We start from the raw sequence: 25,971 nt of genomic DNA on the forward strand, positions 1-25,971 counted from the left end.
ACATTTTTCTGATAATGTTTTTCAACCTACAAACTTGAAAACAATTTACAAAAAAAAGTAGTCTTTGTTTGATCAAAAAGTAATGTTTTTATCGCCTAGCTGAAAATCCCACGTGTCTCAGATGTCAATACAATCTCACAACAACACAGAAGGTTGTCAATCTTAAACATCAGCTTCTCTTTTAAAGGCCCTTATATGCTGTCATTGTGTTTAATCTCCTGCCTCTGGACAGCACTCATACATCTTGCTGTAAAAGTTTGCTTAATAAATATAGCCACATTTATATCACATTTAATTGACTTGACCATTAGCCTATTGTCATAATAGGCCTACTGTGTAGTCTACAGGAAACATACTGTGATCATTCCACGAAGTGCAATTTCTCAAAAACACACAGTATGGTATGGAACATACAGTAGGCTAACATAATAATTAAGATGCAGATGCTATGCGAAATTATCAGCTGGAAGTTAACAGTCTTATCTACACTGTAAACATAGATAATCAATTAACTGTAATAGTTTTATATTTTGCAGAGCAGACATGAATATTTTTCAGGTATCAACAAAAATTATTGTGATTTTTTTCTGAATTTATGGGCTATTCAACCAACCTGACAATTACATGCAATTTATTAAAGCGTCAGACGATGGCGCCAGTCCACCATTTAAAATTTACTGTGCGCCTCAATCTGAGCAGAAAGCTTAGTTTCTTTGAAGTCATCAATGAAACAGTGTGATTGCCTTCATTTCCCCCAAAGCTAAATGATCACTCTGTAAGTTAATGGTCATTGGGAGTGAATGTGTGTAGCCTATTGATTTCCGTCTGAAGCCTTTACAGTATGTTGCTTCATCCAATCTTTTTGCACAGGTTAACAGCAACTGATACTGAAATGAAATTGTTACAGACTCACAAGTCACAGAATGTACCACACTTATTCATCTCTCTTACAAAAAATATCAATGACTTGACCTAGAACCACTCGCAAGTTCCAAATGCTCCAAGTAATTTGGCATTCACATGATCCAAATTACACGTAGTGTCAACCTTGGTATAAAGTTCCTTTAAAACTAGACATTTGAACACCGTTACACACTTGTTTCACACACTCACACTATCTACACAAACACACACCGGCTGCTGCTTTTTTAAATCCACCTGTTCACGCGCCCTCCTGCGCTCCCTGCTGCTGATAGGTTTGTTAGGGAGAGGGGGGAAAAACAGCGGTTATAAGCGTCTTGTACATGAAGCGGCGAGGAGCTCCACTCAAAAATGATCACCACCACCACCACAGCTCAGATACAGCAGAGCTTCTTCCGCGGCTGCTGAATGGATTACCTAAACATTCACCTCTCCTGGATGCTTTTGCGCATTACCTCCTCATAATATTTCCCGCTCTTATCTAAGGAAAACCGCTGCCTTTCCAGGATTCCTTGGACAACTCGCCAACACTGTGGACACTGATCGGTGACCATGCCGAGTACACCGATTTGAGACCAGCTTAGACTTCAGAGTCACATCGCCGCTTCGGGGTGGACGCGCACGGCTGATCATCTGGAGAGGTTTTCTGCAACAATTTTTTTTGGCAAAAAAAATTGCGAGGGGCGAAGTCATGGTGCCGGTACCGCATCGGCTTGTCATGACACCGTGAGAACTTTCTACCTGACTCCCCCTTTTTCCCCCCTCTTTTTCTTTTAGATGTTTTTCAGCAGGATCGTGCTTTTTTGGGAAATTATCAGCCGTTTCCCCTATCAATTATGTTCACGTTTGCTGCCTTCTGCTACATGCTGTCTCTGGTCCTCTGTGTGTCCCTGATCTTCTTTGCAATATGGCACGTAAGTACCATAGAACAGGTATATTTTGAGTGTCTGTTATTGCGTTTAAAAACCAGAGATCGAGCTGATTATCGGGGATGTGTGCATATCTGACGCGCAGGTGTGATAATTGTGCGTAATAATGCCTTATAGCCCAAAGCCTTGCGCATGTCTTCATTTCAAATGTGTATTTCTTTGTATTTAGAGTGTTTCACATTGCTGCTGATTTTTGTTGTTGCTTACTTTTCCTTAACACACAGGTGTACACCTGTTTAATTGCTCCATCATTCATCCATCGCTCTCACCACTTTGCCACCATTTCACCAGTCTTTCCACTTATTTGGCTACTTTATACGACTGATGTGCTGAAATGCATGCAACCCTGTGCAGCATACTAGATCAATTAAAGCGCCTTCCTTCCAGATCAGTTAGAAAATCTTGTAGAGTGTAATCTCCCCTCTCTCATCTCCCCGCTCTGCAACCCTCTGCCTTTAATCGAGCTTCAGCTCAGCTACACACCACTGCCAATATGACTGACTGCATTATGATATTTGAATAATCTAATTATTTGCTCCCTGAGCTACATCTCCATCATGCAGGGCCTTATGTAAAGACAGATCTGGGTCAGGTCTTTCAGCCTATTGCCCTGAGACTGCCTTTTTGCATAGAAACAGCAACAGACCTGATGCACTTGGGATGACTGATCCTCAGGCAATTACAGCTAATAGTTGGTCTCTCTGTCTGTCAGACAGACAGCGGCCCATGGGTCTGCTCACAGAGCAGAAAGAAAGAGACCAGGACATTGAGAGTGCAGAAAGCCATAATAATGCATGATTATATCGCAATGTAGTTATTAATTAATATTATACAGCTTTATGATGCTAGTGACTACTTCACTGCTAAAGAAAAGCATCATATATCCTGATCCATAAGAGAGGGACAGGGACCACAACACCTCCTTCAGTTCTGCCTGTGATGTAAAATCAGCACTGGTGGAAGGATCACAATGGAACACATTATTCTGTAGCTTCAGCAATAATCCACATTGCGCCATTCTTTATTCTGCATTCTGCTTAAGACGGCAAAAACAGTGGAGATGCCTCCTCCACTGATTCCCATTCACGATGACATGCAGACATGCAACATAATAAGCTGATGTTCCTCATTGCGAGGGAACATAATTGGGAAGCGACTCCGAGGTGGGAATATGTGGAGCTGTGGAAGCGTTAAGCAGAGCCGGAGCTGCACATTAACATCAGCCACCTGCCAAACGCTGGGAAAATGTGGCTGTTAGTCTTTCACTTCTATCAGCTGCTCTGGCAGGTATCCATCTCTGCGTCTCCTTTTTTTCCCTCTAATTTCAAGAACTCATCTAAGGAAATGCTGAAAATACTGAATCCTGCTGTCACAAAGGCCACTTGACCAAAAGGTTAGTTTTTAATGCCCTGAGCAGCAGGGCATTGCTTAAAAGAGCAAGGGTGCAGAGTCAAACTACCCAGGGTAAAATCAAGCTATAAACACAACGAGCCAGCGTAAATAAACATAAAAAGAAAGAACCTAGCAAACCCTGAAGTTCAATGACCATTGTTTTAATGACCAATAACCATGTTGTCAATTGAAATGGTCAAACCAACATCTGAAATTCTGTTGTGTTTGAACGCAAGACAGGGTGACACGAGAGGTGTATTGTGGATCAAAGAGAGCTTAGTTGAAGACAGCACAGGCATAAAACCATGAGACAGAATTCTAACGTATAGTAGATATACATAAAGGGCATAAAACGTGTTTTGCCAAATTTAAAAATGGGGGTCGAGAAATAGTAGCGCATTAAGTCTTTAAATGGGAAAGCAGCTTTACAAAAAAAAGGCCACAGAGAAAAGACAATGCAAATAAAATGAGTAAAGAACGGCTCTGACTCAAACATATTAACGGCCTGTCAGCAGGTAACATGAGCGCCTGAGTCATGGAAGTCAGAGAATCACTAACAAGTGCACACAGATGGACTTCAGTGATTAATCGGCCATAATCAATCATAACGTATACAGCCAAGTTAATTAGCTCTCATGCGTTTGCCTTTTCTACTCATTTTCACTTGCTGATAAATCTTTCATGAACTTGCTTAGAAGCAGGGAATCTCACTGAGCGCGACTGATTCAGATTTCATTCGCCTACCTTCCACTGACATGATGCAAATCTGGGAGCTGTGAGGAAAAAAAGAGACGCGTTGGTTAGCTTTGTCATATCCGTTTACATTATTTTCATTTCAACTATGACCGTCCCTCTACTGGGCCGAGGTCTGAACTAAGCATAGGTCGGTAATTCCATTGAAACCACAACATGATTCACAGGTAAGAAAACATTATGTAGATGAATTTGTCAAATTATTGGCATTGAATCTTTGCAGTACAGAGTTTAGGTGGGAAGTAACTTTGACACGGACTATTCCTTTTTTATGCAGCTTTGTACTTCAAAAGTTAGTGTGCATGGTTTTAGTGGGTAGGAAAAACAAAAGAAGCTGTCCGTATGGACAGCACTAAATTACCATTAGTCTCTCGCCTCTTTCTTTCTTGCCTCTCTATGTATATAAAGTAGTTTCATTAAGTCCTGGATCATCTCAATTGTTCTGCATGTCCTGTTCACGCACACAGCAACAGCAGTAAGGGAACAATTTAACAATTTAAATTAATTTAAATGTTTACACACCAATGATGTTTTCTAACATTAGCTGACATAAGCTCTAATCACATAATGTAACATTCACCCGACATAATAAGCTTTTAATGAACTGCCTGATCTGCCTCTGTTTGTTGTCAAATGATGATCAGTTACTGTCGGGTACTGTTGTCTAAGGACCTTAACCTCGTTGCTTTGTTAATGCCAATCTCGGATCCCATCAGCTACAGTCTGAGACGATATATCCTCTGGGATCACCGGTGAACGTGCCGGGCGGTAAGCGATAAACGACTTCCCGTCAAGTCTTCCTTTCTGCGTGCAGCATTGTTACAGAAAGAGAAACCGTTCTCTTGTGATTGACTTGTTATTAACGGGTCTTACTTTGCCCTAATTTCAACATCATGATGCAGAATTGTAAGAAGTAAAAATTCAAGCTTTGTCAGGTCTGTCAAGAGGAGAAGAAAACTTTTAAAATGCTCGTTTGTTGAACGGAGGTCGGATTGATCTGATGCATTCGATGGAGTAGGGAACGGCTTTCGTGACATAGCGTCAAGGGAATTCATCTCAAATTGTTAGCTGTTAGCATGCAGGTGTCTGTTTATAGAGATTAATAAGAAGCTAAATCGTCGTCAGATCACGCTGATGGGAGCCGGGATGGCATTACAGCGGATTACGTTCCGCCTGCTTTTGGTCTCCTCAAGGACTGTTTTTCCTGCGTACGCTGCAGCCTGCTGATACGTGATTGGTCAATATTACTCGGACTTCAAGCGTAGTTCAAAAAGAACACTTGCCTTCCTGGAAATCCACGTCCATAGAATCTGTTAAGTGTAAGCTAGTGCATTAATGCTTGTAGGTCATCATGTCCTTTTCGTTGCATGGCACTTAGATAGCATCGTTTCTCACTTGTTCGGCTGAGCGTTAATGAAATATTTTGTACTTAGAGTATCAGACTCTAATGTTCATCATCTCAGCAGTACATTTGTTCAAATATGGAATAATTCATGAAATATTGATGATGAGTATGCCAGAGTATTCCTTTTGTGAAATATAATGACATGTTCTCTTCAACAGAACGCGTTCATCACATCACATAACATATAACACCACAGTCACCCATAGGAGCGCTCATGTACGCAATTAGGAGGCCATTTTAATTAACACAGAAGGTGAACTGCCACCTCCCCTGAGCTTTACGGCTCGGTGCCTCTACAGTCCGACTCTGCTGAGTAATTCTCCTCCATTGTAACCACAGTCCTTAATGGGCCGTAAGCATCATTAAAGCTGGCAGAGCCACACGATAGATGTGGAAGCCCCGGGGTGGTGCAGGTAGGATGTAGAGGCTGTCCCTGCAGTGTGGCAGAGGGCAGAATGTCAAATTGACGTAATTTACATACACATTTTGGCATTCCATTATATTGTAGCAGTTTCAGTAGTTTGTACATAAAATATGAGATGAGGTATGAAATATATTTCTTAAGTATAAAGGAACAAGTAATGTTCCAGCAGGGAGCACAGATGGCCCAAGTTTGTTTTTTAATTCATCAATTTGATTCATTTCAGTGATATCTCTTTTTAATAACCATCCCATGATAGGTTTATAAGTTGTAACTGTACTTTATTAATGGTGATTAATAATTAACAGATGTTATGAAAATTCCCACGCTTTCCTTTTCTATTACTCGTGAATTAATCAGGAATGGCATTTAGACCAAAGTTCATTTATTAACAACTTGCAACTGCAGATTCAACCATAAATAAGGAATTAACAACATTTAAAACTGTATTATAAACACCAGCTGAAGGGAATCTTCTTATGTTTTCATAATAACAAAGAGTTGTGACTGTCGCAAGGTAATCTACTTACAGATTCTATTTAGTAGAATAGTTTACATAGTAGAATCTGTAGGCAGGGATGTGGATTTGAACTACGCTTGTAGTCCGGGTAATATTGACCAATCACGTATCAGCAGGCTGCGGCATATGCAGGAAGACAGTCAGTAAGGAGAGCAAAAGCAGACGTAATGCCATCCCAGCTCCCATCAGCGTGATCTGACGACAATTTACCTTCTTATTAATCTCTATAAACAGACATCTGCATGCTAACAGCTAACAATCTGTTCTAGATCTAAAATTTAACTTGAGATTAATTCCCTTGACGCTGTGTGTCACGAAAGCTGCTCAGCGTTCAGATTTCCCGACTACCTCGAATGCATCAGAAATTATGGATCCGACCTCCGTTCAGCAAACGAGCATTTTGAAAGTTTTCTTCTCCTCTTGAGGACAGACCTGACAAAGCTTGAATTTTTACTTCTTACAAATCTGCATCATGATGTTGAAATTTGGGCAAAGGTAAGACCCGTTAATAACAAGTCAATCACAAGAGAACGGTTTCTCTTTCTGTAACAATGCAGCACGCGGAAAAGGAAGTCTTGACGGGAAGTCGTTTATCACTTACCGCCTGGCACGTTCACCACTGTATCCCAGAGGCTATATCGTCTTGGACTTTAGCCGATGGGATCTGAGGTTCTGTTAACCCTAACCTGCCTCACTCCCTGCTAAATGTTTAAAGGTAAAGGGTCTTAGGTCTGCAAGCCTTAAATTGTTCACTAAAAGGCACAGGCAGTAAGAATAACGATACAGACAGTGACAATGTTCTTGCTGATGTGTGGTGTGTTTTTGCAGGTCATATAAAAGCATCAGTATAAAATGGGGACTGTCTCATAACCAATTGTAGATTAAAATAATTTCTAAACCCAGGGCAGGTAATCCATAATAGGTGGAAAATATTCTGAAAAATAAAATAGAATGAAGATTTGATTTGTCTTAACTTTGCACTGTGCCCACATGAGTACTTAAAGGCCACAGGATTCAGACACATTGCATAGAGAAAGGGAGAATCTGGGATGCCAACTGGAGCTTGCTCATTTTAGCCCGACTGCTGTCTTGTAGGCTAATGTGGCCCGGGCAGCGAGGAACGAACGCTTTTATTCCAAACCACTTTTCTCTCCGTCCTCTGCCTTCCACTTATTCACTTAAATTACTGCACGCAAAGCAAACGCTGGTTTAAATAACACCAAGGCGACACTCCACATCAGGATTTCACGCACACTTCAGGATGCATTTGGAGGAGAGCGGCTCAGCTAGCACTGCCATTGGTGTCGCTTCCGATCTCAGTGTGACTTTGCATCACACTGAGATTTTGACAAGTACAGGGCATTCACAGGTTTAACAGAGGTGTCGTGTGAATAATCATTCACACTGAACAACCATAATGCTCCCTCATCTCATCTGTTACTGTCTCTGTGGTGTTCAGATGATGGAGCAAAATGAAATGGGTTTTTTTTCCCGGTTGCTATGTGAAGGGTGAAGAGAGACGCTTATCGGGTGTGGAGGGGGGGAAGATAGATTTTAAGGAAATATATAAAGATACATTTTTTAAATTTTAAATGTCAGGAAGTTGATTAAGATTTAGACACAGATATTAACGTGTGGAATAAAGCCGAGCGTGCTTTGTGCTATTCTCCTTAGCCTGCTGGAGACCTTCACTCGTCCCTGTGTTCTGTAACGCATCCAACATCTACTGTAGGGGTCTGTTGGGGAGATTCTAGTCAAGCCCCAGAGGAAAGGGACAAAGTCTCAGGAAGACAGATGAAAAGGGGATGATGCAGAGTCTGCCTGAGGAGGAAGAATGAAAGGAGTAGCAGGAGTAATGGGATGATAGAGCAGAAAAAGGGGGGAAGGCCAGGGAGACTACAGATTTGTCTTACTGGGAGATCAGAACACGACAGATTGGGCTGCTTGATAAATGACTGGAGCAGAGTACAAAATGATGATGAGACATGAAAAGGAAGGAAAAGGCAGATGCATAGCTGCGAGTAGGCAGAGATACAGATGGGGCGAGATCAAAGGAACACAGGGGTGATAGAAAATACATTTCAGTTCCCTGTCGGAAGGCTGAAGTTTCTTGGCGGTGCGAGGGAACAGTCCTGAGATGGATCAAGCCTCTCTGGCAGACGGGCTTCTGACAACACGAGTTACAAAGGCAGGAAATAGAGAAAGAGATCAAGAAAAAAAATAATTAACAAGACACAGAAGAACAGATCAATTCAGTTCCAGCATGAAATGCTTGGTGCTGGGGAGGGCACTGAAAGTTTCATCTGGATTATTCATGTCTTAATAACAGCAACGAGATAAAGATGAAGTACAATCCGCTTACCCCTTAACGTTCTTGTTACAACTGTCTTCAGCTGTGTCTGAAATGATTTACTCATTCAATATTTGCTGATAACGATGTATGAAAATCAAGGTAAATAATATTTAGTGTTAGACAGGACTGGGTATCGATAAGGATTTATCAATATCGATTTGTTTGGGGGTATCTCAGTTTCAATATCAATGCACCTCTAACCTGGTGCATTTTCAACATTTTCAATGTTTACAATAAGAATTGACCCCATCATGTACTTTTTATTTAACATGATCAACACACAGCAGTCAACAAAATATTAACAATTTTATGATTTTTTTGTCCAGTTTCAGATTTTTAGTCTGAACAGCTGGCTCATGGTTTTGATTAAACAAACTGGGCTTCAACTCGCGTGAGATTTGAGAGCAAAACCACACGAGACTAAGAGTTATAGGGAAAGGCATACTGTACAACATGCTGAAAATACAATCGCAGCCAAAGCCAACGCTAACAGAGAGTAACATAAACATCAGAGCAAAACTAACTTACATGTTCATGGGCGCACACACGATAAAAAGAGTCAGTCTGCGATCACTGGTGTTTCCGTAGTAGGTGCAGTAAACAAGTCCGGGCATGTCTCCCTCACTGTGTTTCGGCTGAATCGTGCTGCGGAGTGATCAGACATATTTTTACGCATATTTTTATTTTAGATTTATACATTGATATTGGGTCAAATGAGAATCGATTTGAATCGGAAAAATTTATTTTTTTAAACCCAGCCCTTGTGTTAGATGGTATAATCAAATAAATAATAAAGCACAGAATATTTTAAAATCTGGCACTGGTCTAAATGTAGCTTTTTCTGGCAGCTAGTTAGTCTATAGGTTAGTGGTGACCAGCTGTATTTTTCCAATGTTATGAAGCAGTATTTCAATCTGATCTATACATAATAAAAAAGCTCACGAGGCCCAGAGACGAAAACTTATCATGGCTCACCATTAACTTTGTATTCCAAAAAGGTGCCTATTTGTCGCTTCTGTCTGCTAGTAAATGACAGCAAAATGCCCAAAAGCTTCTTTGTGGCCAGATGCTCAAACAGCAGGGTTAAGAACCCAGAACTCATTTAAGCATCCGAACAGTAAAAACAAGACTTTGAGTGGAAATAATGAAAGAAATCATTGGAATCCTGAAGCTGCTGCTTTGATCTTTGTTAGGCTGACTGATGATCTTACCTTGTGATTCAGTCAAAGTTAGGCAAGTTGAATCATGGCAGAAGGCGGCTGTGGCTCAGTGGTAGAGTCGGCCGTCTCTCTATTGGAAGGTTGGGGGTTCAATCCTTAACTGGTACAGTCACATGGCCGAAGTGTCCTTGGGGAAGACACTGAACCCCAAATTGCTCCTGAAGGCATAGCCATCGGTCATGAATGGGCGTAGATCCTGATTGGAGATTGGCACTTAGGCCTTTGCTGCCAGTGTGTGACATGTAGTGTAAAAGCCGCTTTGAGTGGTCGCCAGACTAGAAAAGCGCTATATAAGTAGAGTCTATTTACCATTATAAGCTAGGACTAAGGTGAGAAAAAAGGGGGAATGGCAATTCAGCAAAGGTAAAAGGTAAAGGTAAAATGACTGCCTAAAAGCCCATATAAGAGATGACATAAGAATATGAAAGAAAACTAAAGTAAAAAAGAGACAAATGTCACAAACATGCATATAAATGATGGAAAAAACGTGAATTCTTGTCCTCTGTTTCACCGAGCAATTATAATATGATGCAGAAGCACAGTGATTTTCAACCACGCTCCCCTGAACTGTGCAAACTGGGAAGTAGCTCAGGCTCAAGGTGCCCTAGTAAGACATCAGGGGGAAGAAATGCATAGGTGATACAATTGATTGTAATCTCAATGAAGCAAACAGTCAACAGGGCTTTCTGGCACCAGGCACCGGAGGCTATAATGGAGGTGGCATTCAGTATATAGCCGGGTTGGCTCAGCATCGATCTGTGTTCATTAACCCCTGCTGGCTCCTCATCCATCATTCTGACGACGCTGTTTCTATTGTTCCACTGCACCGTGCGCACAATGTAGGATTACACGGGCGATCCCTGTTCCCCCCCTATATTCTTTTCAGTTATTTCTCCTTGTTTCAACTTCTTTTACACCAGCTCTTCACATGAGTTCTCCTTTTTAATCTTATTTGTAAGATAGGTCATTGATGATGTAAGAAGAGTCCTGTGGCAATTTTACAGAAACCACAGTAGAAGTCGTATCACATTTTGAATGTCAGGACCAGGCTTGATTAGAGAATTTCAGGCTTCCAAAGCCCTGACTGTTCACATTAACCTGCTCCACATCAGACAACATCAGACAATTTCGACCTTCTTTTGTGGGTATGTTAATTTTGTGAACATCTCTCTGAGCCAAGTGATTATAATTGACAAGATAAAGCCTGTGAGGATTCATGGATTTAGAATCTACTGGATTTTCATTGATTTCTTCTTAAGGAGTGGAGAAAATCCACTCTTACATGTAGCGTAGTGGAGTGGTGTAGGAAAACAAAGGGATAGCAGCATTGAAAATAATCAAATAATAATGATCTCTTTGTGCATTTATTAAATCATTCATTTGTTTGATCTCTAAGTATGTGCGCATGTTGTACATCCTTTTGTAGTGAGACCAGGGTCAGATTAGGCGTGTGAAAGTTTCATTGTTTTCACATGAAACTGTAAGTGTAGCTGGATTTTTTTTGCATTGCTCAGATTACCTGATCAGTCACCTCTGCTTCTATTACAACAGAGGCAATTTAGTAGTATAGCTTTAATAAGTGAAAGATATTATGCACAGAGACGTTTATTTTGTGTGAGGTACAAAAGATAAAAAAACATGGGGCGCTGGTTTAGCTCAGTTGGTAGAGCGGGCGCCCCATGTATGATACACTGATGCATTGTTGAAAGCTTGATGAATGCTTTTAACACAAATATTTTTAACACCTAATTTTACTCTTAAAGCTTCATTTTTTTCTTCAGTGACTGTTAGCTTAGCAGCAGGAACTGATTTCAGGTGTTATTGCTATTCTTGCCAGTTATGTTATGTCGGACTGCATCAGCAAGCTAGCCGCCGTGTTTTCATATTGACATGCCCAAAAAAATAAAAATAAATAGTGATAGTAGTTAGGCCATTGGTAATGTAATCCAGTAGAGCTGGTTTAGTGATATAGTGATTTTTGTTTGGAAATACGGTGCAGGCTGTAAACTCTACCCTGACATACAATCACTTGTCATGGTGATATGAGACATTAGCAGTTATTTTAAGATGAATTATTTCAATGAATGTAGCTCCTTTTTTTCTTGATAAATACTGATTCATTCTTGACCTGCTGATTCTGTCTCTCTGTGTGCTGCGGTTCAGGCAGTAATCACTAGTTTGTACATTTACATTTCTTCTGACAGCCAGTTTGCAGTTATAAGTAATTATTATCACTTAAGACTGTTCTGCTGGACGCCTGCCTTTGTTGATCTCCAGTGTAGGTATGAAACGAGATATTCTTCTCACTGACAGCCTGTAAGTTTCAGGAAGCTAGTGCAGATTGAACCAATGTTTCCATGATTATGTAAGGTCTGCTATTGATACAGGAGAAAAGCAAATATTGTCCTGCAGGATTGTCACTGCAGCATCATTTCTTGAGCTGGTCAGAGGGTCTGTTTGTGACAGACATAAGCGTATGTGTTCGTCTTCTAGCTGTGGTGCCTTGCAGAGAGCCCTGACAGCTGAATCATGCATACAGAATGCTGATGCAGAAATGTTCTGGAAGGAAGGGATTTGTTTTATTTGATCTCGTCACTGTGAAGGAAGAGGTTAACTGTGCCAGCAGTGTTTATTAGCATCTGAGAAGCTGTCGTCTCCAGCTGTCTCCCGCTGCCAAGGTGTTCAGCGCAGATACAGGCCAGCACTGACAGGAGCATGTTAGCGATGAAAACGCAAGCCAGCTCCCAGCACATGGACAACCGGTGACCTCTGGGAAGTCTGAATGAGAGGGGATTTTTTTTCTTCGACTTTACAAAAAAAAAAACATCAGTATGTGAAGCAGGCAATCCTTCCCCGAGTGAGATCCTTGCATATGGATTTGTCTGTAAGGCATCCAAACCTTGCTGGACATTGCCAGACATTTGGATTGCCTTTTTGCTTCCTGAAACCTGCTGTTACTAAAAATGATTTACAAGCATTAAAGCTGTAGTAGGTAACATTATTAAAACTACCTTTATGTCATAATTGCTCAAACTGTCACTTTATACATGCAGTAGTACATGAGAGAGATAATCTGTTCCTCTGGCTCCTCCTACTGCTCCTAATGGCATTTGTAAGAATCCAACGCTCCTGAAACACAACAACCAATCAGAGCCGAGCAGTCTCTCAGGCTGCTGTCAATCACACGCTGCGCAGCACCACTCCTCGGCGCATGCTCACACTGTCAAGCTCAATTTCTTCAGTGTGCGCAGCGTCAGCTGGTTTGTATCCACAAAGGCTGAAAAACAACCACCAGGAATGAAAAAAACACTACAAAGACCGAAGTGAACCGAAGTAGAGAAATTAAGAAAAGCAAGCTAAAAAGAAAGAGTTGGACCGAGACAGAAAGAAAACGAGAGTAAACATGAAGTGGCATTTCCGAGGTGGAGAGAGCTACAGGACCTGAAAGGATTAAAAAGCTGAGTTAGACAGTTCTGCTCGACAGGTAATTACCCCAGCTTCATTTCTGCTGTATTTGTGTCACATTGCTAAGATGTCTGCGGTTACTGTGACGTTGTGTTACGTTGGTGTTGCAGCCGGGCTAACGTTAGCTTGTTCCCGCTGCTGCTGTTCAGCGTTGTTTCATGGCGGTGTGGCTGAAAATATCTCTGTGAAGTGCCCAGGCAGTGTTACCTTTTCAGACTTCCTCCTGATAGTTCTGTGTGCCTGTGCTCTCACGGCTAAATGTTCTCAACATCAGTGTGTTACTGCTTAGTTGGCGCTGTTTTTTCCACAGTCTCTGTTAGCAAACTAAGTGCTGCTGGTTTTGCTAAATAGAATTAGCTGTTGATTACAGCTCACAGCAAACACACTGATTTCCGCTGGTTTGATGTGGATCTGCTTCGATAGTGTTGGTGGTGTAATACAACGGCTGCACTTGTTGTCATTTTATGTTTTTACATAGTGTATATCTGGCTCCTTCAGTTGCTGTGGTTACTGGTATGCGCGCTTGACAGCCTCCTCTGCGGGAGGGCTTTGGAGGCAGGACTGAGCGCCGCAGAGAGAGAGGGGGAGGGACCTGGAGGTTGTGATCTTTCAAATTTTGAAGCAAAGTCCGCTCTCGTCTCCATCTTACCTACTGCAGCTTTGAAGACCAACACAGGCTAACTCAAACCTGTTCTTTTCCCAGTCCTGGTTAGCCGGTCAGAGAAAATTGGACAGCCTATGTTAGTTTGCATCATATTAGTTAATGCAGAGAAACAGACAGATTGCATGAACCGTTCAGATTTCAATGACCTTTTGCATATTAAACTTTGTGTTTGGCACCAGCTTCATCAGGTTCTAAATTGTGCGTCAGAGGTTAGTAAGGAATGGTTGTGTAAAAAATTAACCCGTACTGAGTGGGTTTAAAAACCTAATGAATAATTGAGACAAGGCTTTGAATAATTAAAGTGGACCTTGTAGTCTTTCCCATTAGAGTGGAGGTTTCTCTGATTACTGTTGTTGTTTTTAATCTTGTTTTTTTCCAAATGAATGCCTTGAAGGCCACTTGGAGGGAAGAGCATGTTTATGGTTAGTTATAGCTCCAGCTGACGGAAAGCATGTAAAATGAGCACAGCTACAAAACAAAAGAACAACAAACTAGACAATTCAGCCTCTCTGTTTCCCTATTTCTCCCTCGCAGACACACACGCTGCAAGGTGTAAGTCCACAAGCAGCCAAGGTCTGCTTTGAAACACACTGTTTATGCCCAATTCAGTGTGCCTGGAGAGAAGAACCGGGTGCCAGTTTGCTTGCTGCTGCTGCCAGCCATCCCTGACATCAAAGCAGTCTGTTAAAGTCAACTTCCACATCAAAATAGAACTGCAATTGCAAACACAAACCCATAGCCATTGCCCGAGGACATTCAGCAGGAATCCCCCCTCACAGCACGCCACAGATTTGAGTTTGGGTCCTGCGGTCTGCAGCTCAGGGGCAAATACTGCCTCTGATCGTGACGGACTAAACATCAAGGTGTCTGAAATTCAGTTTTAGGATGGATTCTCCCTTAAAGATAACCTACTTATTACAATATGGGTCTTATTCATGTTATTTAAGCCTTGATCCTGAATGCTAATAAAGCATTGTTCTTGCCACGATAAATGGACTGCAATTTTCTGGTCTTCTGACACATTAAAGCTCTTTTTACACCACATGTCACATTCACCCTTCCACACACAGTGATGGCAAAGGGCCAATCAGGAGATAATTCATACACTGATGGCTGTGCAAGCAATTTGGGGTTCAGTAATCTCTATCTACAGATTCTACATAGAAATGTTGAAACGTACAGTCACCGTGTTCGTTATTAGCAGGCTAATCTTCTCCGCTCTGGTATCATCACAACGTGTGCTAACAGGGCTAGCAAATGACTGCCTGTTGTCTGCCTGCGTCTCCTTGTGCTTTAAGCGCGTGTGGTTAAGCATCGAACTAGTGTTTCTATGATGTACAAGTTTAACACCACCTATCTTACACAGCACGTTATGGTTGTCTTTTTTGTCAAAGTACTTCCAGACATCACTTTTCTTGTCCAAGGCTGACATGGTGCATGTAAGCTAACTGAGTTAAACTACTTTAGCCGAAAAAAACGCATGCACGGGTGCGGGTAGTCTGAGATGATACAGTGGTGAACATGCCGGGCGGTAAGCGATAATCGACTTCCCGTCAAGACTTCCTTTTCCGCGTGCTGCATTGTTACAGAAAGAGAAACCGTTCTCTTGTGATTGACTTGTTATTAACGGGTCTTACCTTTGCCCAAATTTCAACATCATGATGCAGATTTGTAAGAAGTAAAAATTCAAGCTTTGTCAGGTCTGTCCTCAAGAGGAGAAGAAAACTTTTAAAATGCTTGTTTGTTGAACGGAGGGCAGAGTGATCGGATGCATTCGAGGAAGTCCGGAAATCTGAACGCTGAACGGCTTTCGTGACACAGTGTCAAGAGAATTTATCTCAAGTTAAATGTTAGATCTAGAGCAGATTGTTAGCTGTTAGCATGCAGATGTCTGTTTATAGAGATTAATAAGAAGCTAAATCATTGACAGATCACGCTGACGGGAGCCGGGATGGCATTACCTCTGCTTTTGCTCTCCTCATGGACTGTCTTCCTGCATATGCCGCAGCCTGCTGATACGTGATTGGTCAATATTACCCGGACTACAAGGGTAGTTCAAACAGAACACTTGCCTTCTCAGATATCCTCATCCCTGCCTACAGATTCTACATTTCTATGTAGAATCAGTAAATAGAGATTACTCGAATAATGACGTCAACAACGAGTACTCGAGTATTCGTCCCTAGCTTCCACATTTAAGCAATTACTTTGAGCACAATACTATCGATAGAGAGACAACTGACTCTGACTGACATTCAGAGTTTCACTACATTAAATGATCCTTTAAGTATTTAATCCAGTCTATAATGTTCTTCTCATGTGGTGCACATATTAGGAGACATATTCCTGCTGCACAGTGTTCCTGTGCACGTCATACAGTACATAGAGTACTTCTCAACATGCTTGGATTTATGCACCCATGAAGACTGTGCGCATGTGTGTGTCTTTCAGTTGCCCATGAGGAATAGCCCGGGGGAGGTTAACACTGTAACAGAGCGAGGCAATGAGCCAGGATCACTGTTGGGATCCACTGGGAAATAACATGTAAAGAGCTGCCTGTCAGTGCGGGGGCGAGCCCAGGGAAATAATCAGTGATTGGTGCGAACCTCTGCCGTCTCTCTGATCTTAATTCCCCATTCTGGGCTAACACACATTTACATGTACATAGTCACGTCACTGCACTGTTTCTTCATTATAAAGCACAGTGTGTAACATTTCACACCACACAAACCGCAGACAAATGAATGTATATGTAGATGGACGACGCATGTCTATCAGCTCTCATTTTACAAAAGAGAAGCCAAAATACCGCCTGTGATAGGCGCTGCCATCTTGTACTTGTGACGTCATTTGGAGCCAGAGCTGCAGTAGAGATATATTTGGAGTGTATTTTGATTTTATAGTTTGACTCATGTCCCATCTGTTATCATGGAGGAGGCGGGCTTTATGAGCTCAGTGCAGCCAGTCAGCAGGGGGCGCTCGACATGTTTTGGCTTCACTTTTAGGGAGCTGTCATGTCGTCCATCTTTTTTACAGTCTATGCTGCAGACACACAATGTAACTCATACACTGGTTAACTCATACCTCCTGCAATGTCTCCCTCACACTTTCCTCCTGAGGCCCAACGAGTCAAGCAATGACATCTGTCTTTGTACTGCAGTTGCCTCCATTGCAACACACGCAACACCAATGGAACTGTTGCAAATATTCTGCTGTTCATCATTACTTGACATTATTACTTAGAGCCGTCCCGCTGCGCAGCAGTGGGTGAGCGGCAGGGGCAAATGAACGTGAAAGTTTTGTGTCTTTGGTGCAGATTGGGTCCAACATTTGTAACTGGAGCAGACTGTGACAAACACGACAAGGATGGAGTAGCTGGCTCTGATATGAGGATGTGTAATGTACATTATGTCTCTTTGTGGAGCAACTTGAGCAACACACAATGTCAAAGTGAAAGGTTGTTTCTGCCTGACAGTGCAGCAGGTTGATTGGATTGTTCAGCAGATGTGTCACAGTTTGCCTCTCAGTCCCACCACCACGCTCTCTCACCCCCAGCCCTCTGCATTGCCCTCTCTGGTCCCAATCGCCACACTCACAGACTTTGAGGCGTGTTCTCACTTTGTGTGCGAGGGCTCAGGGCTGTCCCATTGTCAAATCATCAAGTGCATGAGGGCTCTGATGTGGACAGTTCAATGCCAAACTGTGCCCCTTCTGTGAGTCTGCATATCTGCAGACTTTCCGGAGGGACTTGCCTATAGTTGAAGGGTAAATGGACTTCACTGTTATAGCGCCTTACACCGTATGTCATTCACATATTCATACACTGAAGGATAGGGCTTTTCTTATTCCTCTCTTTGGTGCGTCCTTGTCTTCTCTCCTCTGCCCTCCTGCCCGTGACCCATAAATCGATGTCTGCGCATCATCTTGGAGGATGTCTCAGTTCCTAAAATGCATGGCAGAGAGGCAGTCTGCCGGAAGAGCTATAAGCGCAGATGCACAGGTGTATCACAGAACATTTTTGGTCACTCACAATGTATAAAAGATGTGTGACACACAGCGGCAATTTATGAAACGTGCAAACACAAAAATATTCGTCGCCGTGATCGCTGTGAGGTTCATCTGACAGAGATTATGAAATACAGCGATAAGCTTAACAGAACAATGGACAGTGGACGCAGCTGTGCAACACGTCCGATTGAAATGATGTTGTTTTGGAAGGATGGCTCTGAAGCATGGATGTCTCATTTCATTACGTGCTCGTTGCGTCGCCTCGTTTCTCTTCCTTGCCTTCTCTGTTTGCACATCAAAAGACAGACTTTTTTTACTGCATGTTTCTACAGATGTTTGTATTACTGACATCTGTCAATCAATCCACCTCACATTTACTTTTGTCACTATTTATTAGCTTAATATGTCATCAAGTATGTCGACTGAGTTGTTGCTAAATTGGAGGGGGTGTTCACATGAATTTTCCTATTTTCCTTTTTCTGATTATTCAGAAATGAATGCAGGGAGAGTTCGTGAGGGTTGGCATGAAATTGGGCTTTTATCTGTACCTGTCTCCTGCCCCTGCTGTTTGTGAGGTGATAAGGTAGGGCTAGTTCGTTATGGGTTTAGACTGTAAACAGGATGGTGTATCGGTCAGGATACATTAATGAAGTGAGGAGACGTAGTTATCTGATACTGCCTTAGTTTCCAGCTTAGTTTCCAGTCTTTATTCCTAATTGTCACCAGTCAGTAAGTACAAATAAACATAAACAAAATAAGGCACTATTATATTACAGTCAAGGATCATAATACACTGACATCTACTTACAGTAAAAGAAATTAAATCAAACAACCAGCTCCCATTTAACACATACAACTGTTATGTTATTTCTTTAGCAGAAATCACATACAAAGGTAAACATGGCTATTTGGCTAAACAGCTTAATGTACTAGGCTTAATGTATAAGGCTATATAAATGGCAATAGCGACACCCGCTGGTAAAAATGGCTACTGCATAATGGCGTCCGCTCACGGACTTATTATCGCCACATGCACTCAATTAACTCGAGAACACGGTAAAAACACAGCCGTTCTGTTGCTTTAACTTATTAACAGTTTGAACATAACTTCAAGACTTGCATCAGACAATGGAACATGAGCATGCAGAGAAACATCACTCATCCAGCTGAGGAAATACAAGGGCATGATCAACTCACGCATATGACTATAAACATCAAAGCAATTAACACGTACGTTTTATGTCATCAACTCAACAACTGGAATAACAGTGCACAGAGTGAGGAAGGACAGGAAAGAAGGCAATTATGCAGGTAACAACTCAACTAACTGCAGAGCACATGAACTCCGACGCTGTCTCTCACTCCTGCTGGACGTGCACTCTCACGTAACCTGTTAACAAGGTGACGTCACGTCATATGCATCTCACGGAAATGTCCGAGCCTTTTATAAACCTGCCATGTACTTTCTTCCAACTCCCCAGGCCTGCCATCCTTGAGCCGTCTACCAAATGCCCGAAAGACTTTTTCTCCAGGGTTCCTCAGACTAGGGCGGGGTATCGATAAGGATTTCTCAATACGATTACGATTCACAAGGTCCCGTGTTGACAGAGTAGTGCTTTACAGCGAACCCAAAAAGTTAAAAGTTCAAGCACCGAATACTTGAAAGAATGAATCGGAGACGCTCTGCTGGTTTCAAGGTCACCTACACACAACTGAACTCAGCAGCTTGGAGCACCAACTCAACATCCCGATTGATTTGACTTCCGATCCGATTCGATTCGAATGGTGCATTATCCAAATGTTTAATGTTTACAATAAGAACTGACCCTAAAGAAGTTGCATCATGTACTTTTTATTTAACATGACCAACACACAGCAGTCAACACAATATTAACGATTTTATGAATTAGACAGCTTATTAACTTTTTGTCCAGTTTCAGATTTTTAGTCTGAACATCTGAATCATGCTTTTAATTAAACTAACTGGGCTTCAACTTGTGAGATTTGGCCACGAGGTCTCATAGCCAATCCAACTTTATTTGAAAAGCACCACCAAAGTGCTGTACAGAAGAAAAAAGGACATAAAATCCACAGCTCACACGAGGCACAAGTTACAAATAAATAAATAGAAACAGATAAAAATAAATAAAAATTAAAATAAAATAAAATAGAACTTAAAATACAATCAATGTCTTACAAGATGTCAAAGGCAGGGAGAGGTAGGGCGGGGCAAGACCAATGACGGATTTAAAAGCAAATAAAATAATTTTGAAATGGATCCTAAAATGTGCGGGCAACCAGTGGAGTGATGCTGGAATGGGAGAAATGTGCTCATGTTTACGTGTGCCAGTTAAAAGACGCGCAGCAGCGTTTTGTACCATCTGGAAACGGCCGATGGAGGACCCACTAAACCCCACGTACAAAGCGCTAAGAACAAAACCACACGAGACTAGGAGTTATGGGGAAAGGCATATTGTGTAACAACATGCTGAAAATACACTCATGTCCAAAGCCGATGCTAACAGAGAGTAACATGAACATCAGTGCAGAACTAACTTACATGTTCATGGACGCACACACAATAAAAAGAGTCCGTCGGTGATCACTGATGTCTCTGAGGTGCAGTAAACAAGTCCGGGCATGTCTCCCTCCCTGCCGTGTTTCAGGGGGGACATGCAGGGATTTACCAGCTCAGATCCTTTGTTGTTGTCTTCCCTTGAGTTTTTGCTTTTGAGTGTCCTTCATCCAATCATGAACAGAAACCAGAACCTGCATGCATGCTATTTTTTTTTTGTTTGTTAAAATTAAATCAAATTAGTATTCCTGCTTCCTCTTTTTTGTGTGTCCAACCCTTTGCTCTTCATAAACTATTGTTTCAAACTTATATTGGATTAACACATGCAGCAGTTAAATTGGAACATGTTGAATGTAAGGCTGAAGGCTCCAGATCTGAAAGATTTATTGAATGAAAAGAACCTGATCCACCAAAAATGGGTAACTTTTCAAAAGAGGTTCGGTATTTTTTTCAAACATATCAATTGGTCATTAAGCAATGCTTTTGGATAGATGGATGATGGATGGATGATGGTCTGTCACTGACATGGCTGTGCTACAATTTGCAAAATATTATATGCTAAACATTGTAAACTTTAGACGTGCATAACTTAAAATATCGTCGCTGTGAGCATGTTTGCATGTTCGTATGTTGACACCTAAAGCCTTACAGAGCTGCTTGCAAGGCTGTCTATTGGTACCTTTAAAAAATATTTTAATTAGTGCAGCTGGGCTATGTAGTTTTTAGTGAACATTAACCGTACTCAATGAAACATTTAATTAGATTTATTCTCAGCCGCTCCTGACACACATCATGTAGATGATCATTTCTTCATTACGTACCGTCTGTGTCGCTCACTGATGTGAAAATGAATGAAAGATAGTCTACATGGTAATAATGTAGTCTTGATAATGTTGCCTCGTGTTTTTGTGGGCTGAAAAACAGCAGTGAGAAGTTTTATTCTTCATCGTCCTGCTGTTTTACTGATTACATACTCATCACTTCTTTCCTCTCTCTCACAGATTACAGCGTTTGATGAGCTCCAGGCCGACTTCAAGGTGCCGATCGATCAGGGCAATCCACTCCATGCGGTAGGTTTTCTCCCTTTGCTGTTTATCATTCATACTAAATATTTTCTGTACATGTGCCTTTGAATTATTTATTGTTTAGTTGCAGATGGTATAGTTGGCTCATACGTAAAAAAGAAATCTATTTGCTGAAGGCCAAACAGATTAACACATAACACTGCAGCAGGAGATTCTTTATCTCATCCCTCACTCTCTGTGTCTCGACGTTCCTGCTCTCTCCTCTCTTTCTCCATTAATTTCAAATCAAGCAGCTGCCAACGCACTAGTTTTGTACTCCCTCCTCTCCTCACTTCTTGGCTCAAAAGTAGACTCCTATTACAAGGCTTCAGGCCAAAGCATAAAGTATGAATGAATCATCTTTCATGAACAAAACCTTGAATCCAAATATAAATAAAATACAAGAGATGAGCCACAACCAAAGCTAAACATGTAATCTCAAGTTGGTTGTATGCACTCACATTACCCAGTCCTAATGCAAGCCATGTGTAACCTCTATTGAAATCACAACCCAAGACTCAGGGCAGGGCAAAATGTCCAAACGGTTGGAACAAAGTTCTGGCTAACTTTTATCACAGGGATGATCACAGAGCTGCATTTGACATTGTTAAAAACTCGAGGCAGAAATGTGAGTGGCCTGTGATGGGACTGGTTTGAGGCTCACGCAATATAATGATGTGAACCCTGAAGCATGTCAGATTGTGAACTAAATACTTGTTTGATCATATCGCATACTGGGGATCGTTTTTATTTTTGAGGAAGTGTTATTTTTCTCCATCACATGGTGTAAAGAAATCCAGAGATGATTGGCTGAACTGAACAAAGACCAATCAGAAGATACTTCAGGAGAAGTATGGAGGCGCATTTGGTGACTAATTTGGAGGGACTTGAAATGATAAGTAGGAACCAGTGGTGGAAAGTTACTCTGTACATGTATTGTTCTAAAATGAATTTCATGCTTGACTTGTTTCTTGTGTTAACTTAATTATTCTAATAGTGTATTTACTCTACTGCACTCCAGAGTGAAGCTATAATATCAGGCGACATTGACTATTTTTTCTACCTAATTGGAAATTTGTTTTCTGCTTCTCCCAAAGTACAGTAAAGGTAAATACGATGCCATAGCACAGCACACTATTAAAACACAGGATATACTGTAGAGTAGGCAGAGCAGCACTAAGGCACCTGCAGAGGTTTTTTTTAAATACAACAAAAGTAAAACCTGTACTTTTTACTTCACTAACTTCAACTACAATTACTGAAAATATAAAAGCTTAATCAACACAAAATTAGGGCTGCCAATCAATTAAAACACTTGAACTAATTAATCGCACAATTTGCTGTGATTAACCGCAATGAATCGCTTTTTTTCCCTTCTTACTGAAGCTTGTAATAATGGATATTTAAATGTAAAATCAGTAAATGAATGTAGAATCAACACAAAAGAAATATATTTCAGTTAAAATACTTTTGTTTAATATCATCTTTTTATCTTTAAACAGATTCTCTCCTGTGAACCACAGAATTACAATAAATCCCTCAAGACCATCAAAAGTGACCGTCAGCTTGAAAGGCAGATTTCTTATGTACTAAAAGAATCATTAACAAAACCCAGGCCTACAAGTGCCAGTTGAATTCAAAACCATCATTGTCCTTATCCGTCTTTAGCCAGGATGGTTCTGTGTGGCGGTTGTCACAGCACCGCTGCGGCGAGCGAGCTGCCCGATTGGCCGCTATCCTCTTCCTGCCCGCTGCCCCAGGCTAGTCGCCGAGAGAGTGAGAGAGAGAGTCGCTAAATAGGCAACATTCACAGGAAGTAAACACAGCGTAACGTGTTAATTTTGACAGCACTACACAAAATCCAAATAGGTTGAATCAAGTTGGGGCCCATTGTCATGTTTCAGATGTGAATGAATGTGAAACAGTTGTTCGAGGCCCGGAGAGGAAAAGTATCAGAAAACTCACAAAAAGGCCCCAACCAGAGAAACGAGCACAGAATGAAACAGTTGAATTCGGCTCTATCATTGATGCACCAGAATTAATTATTAAGTAATATATGTTGACAGCTTTTCAACTCAGGACTTTTTCGTTTGCCAGGTTAATCCAAAAGTCCAGTTGCCTTTTGGACTTAGCTTAGAATTAGCATGACATGGATGAGTGAGAACCTTCTCAGACATCTGATAGATACTAGAGCTCATGATATACTGTGAAGTAACTGCCTGAATTGCTCAGACAAATGTTGTATGGACTGCAAATTCATGAAATGTTCTGGTCCTGTCTGTTGTTAAGTAACTTCAGGGAAAATAAGTGATCGCTTGTGATATTATTAAACAATCCAAGGTCTTCCTTCCCATATTTTCCTCACAGTGGTTCACTTTAGTTAAGCCACAACCATAAGTGATACAGTGTGAAGCTGCCGTTAGTGTCACCTTGAAAGCTGCGAACAGACTTCTAGCTGGTCACACCCACAGCTGAAAGCATTCAGCGCAGGCTTCCTGTTGTTATGTAAAGGCTGTTTCTGGCTAATGCAGGGATTTAGGCTCTGAGTAATATCCTGCTATTTATATAGGAATTAATTGATTTCAGCTTGCACAATATAATGCTTTAACAGGAGGGAATTCATAGGTTACACTGCATTGTACTCATATCCTCTGCTCTCCTTGGCTGTCTGGTAAACAAATAGCACGTGCATGAATGCAAAGACAGACCCTGCTCTAAACTGTAGTTGCATAAGCCGTTTTCTCACTGGTCAAAAAACCTGCTAACACCCGTCTTTTTTGCTTAGTGGGAAAGGTTACAATCGGCATTCAGACCCGGGTCAAATGACTCTGCAGTAGACCCGGGTAATTATCACCTCGGCTCCGATCAGCATCGATGGGAACACAAACCCGTGTCGACGCGCTAATCTCTTCCCCCTCTCTGGCCCGATGCTATGCTCTGTCTGTAACTTCTGCGACTCCTCGTCATCTCAGCTACAAATTCCATCCGTCTCCGTCCGAGCAGCGCTCGAACATGGTTCCAAATTTGTCCGCGCCGAGTCTGATAAACAGACTGAATGAGTAATAGATACAATAAAGACCTAACCACTGTAACATCTTCACTGTTTACTAACCCTGTTGCGGGCGCATTTGTGACATTAGACAGTGACGCAGCAGAAACGAGACCGACAGGAGTATACTTCACTGGCAATGGGAAAAGAGACAATCGGCATCTATAAGCAGGTCGTCCTGGGTCTGAAAAACCTGCGTCAACACGCTAAATTTTGGTGGGAAAGCAGTAATAGAAATGGTAAGTGTATTGTTGAAAGAAAGAGGTTGTTTGACAAAGTATAGTCTTTTTCAGCCATGGCCAGTTTAGACTCCCCGACACACATTTATTCCCAATCCCACCTCCCTCTACTCCTTATATCTCAGTCAGTCTCAGTCATTCTCACAGTGAACGAACAGGCAAATATGTCATGCATCATTGCTCCTCAAATTTCCCACAGCAGCAATCAGGAGAAGTTGTGGAGAAAAATGTACATTAGTGCCAGCGAGCATGGGAGCTCTGCCCCCGCTGAAGTTGATTTAGGATGGATTCCAGCCCTCTAAATCCCTTTCCCGTGGGTCTTTTGGGCTTTTACTAACACAGTTGGCTCTTAATAATGCATGGTGGTACAGTACAGAATGGGGAGTGAGTTTGGAGGTGACTTTGACTTAAGAGCTCCGGACTTTCTAGCTCTGGAGTTTTGAATTCTATACATGAGAAGAAGAATAAAAGTGGTAGAGAAGTTGTACAAGGAAACGGACTAAAAAAAGCAAACTGGGTGAAAGAGACCAGTTAGAGACAGAGACAGAAGGAAAGAGCAAGAGGTGGATGAATGAGGATCTCTTAAGAGGTGAATGGAAATAATTCTTTAGACTCCAGAAACATTGAAACAGACATGCATCCTTAGTGCCACTTTCAAATTTTGCCATTTGCATATTATTATGCAATGCAGAATGTATCATGAATCCAGCTAAAGGTTCCATCTAACATCCTCGTCCTTTTCCCTCTCGCTCTCTCGTGCTAAATCCATCCTCCCCCTTTTGCCTTCTGTTTCTTATATGAAATATGTCAGTGCTGCCCGTTTCCAGAAGAAGATGTGGCCCCTTAAATACACTCTCAAAGTTATTACAACTGTAAGTTTTTATGAGAGGTTATAGTCTAAAACTTTCTGTTGGGTTCCCTGCAAACCATGAAGACCCAGAAAGTTTAAGTTTGAGTGGGAAAATAATTAATAATAATAATATATATATACTG

The 25,971-nt window shown here is 41.6% G+C and overlaps 1 protein-coding gene across 1 annotated transcript in view; it reads left to right on the top strand.

Moving 5' to 3' along the window:
• The first annotated feature begins 1,663 nt into the window (after positions 1-1,663).
• cnih3 (cornichon family AMPA receptor auxiliary protein 3) overlaps positions 1,664-25,971 on the top strand; it is an 84,988-nt gene continuing 60,680 nt past the window's right edge. Inside the window, exons 1-2 of the mRNA XM_069656826.1 lie at positions 1,664-1,835; positions 21,628-21,696. Of these exons, the coding sequence (XP_069512927.1) occupies positions 1,758-1,835; positions 21,628-21,696 (147 nt within the window). The 5' untranslated portion in view covers positions 1,664-1,757. The remainder of the gene's footprint in view (positions 1,836-21,627; positions 21,697-25,971) is intronic.

Source organism: Semicossyphus pulcher, unplaced genomic scaffold (genome assembly GCF_022749685.1).
Source record: "Semicossyphus pulcher isolate SPU_LCO1_2020_fin unplaced genomic scaffold, fSemPul1.0.p SCAF_11, whole genome shotgun sequence".
Lineage (NCBI taxonomy): Eukaryota > Metazoa > Chordata > Actinopteri > Labriformes > Labridae > Semicossyphus > Semicossyphus pulcher.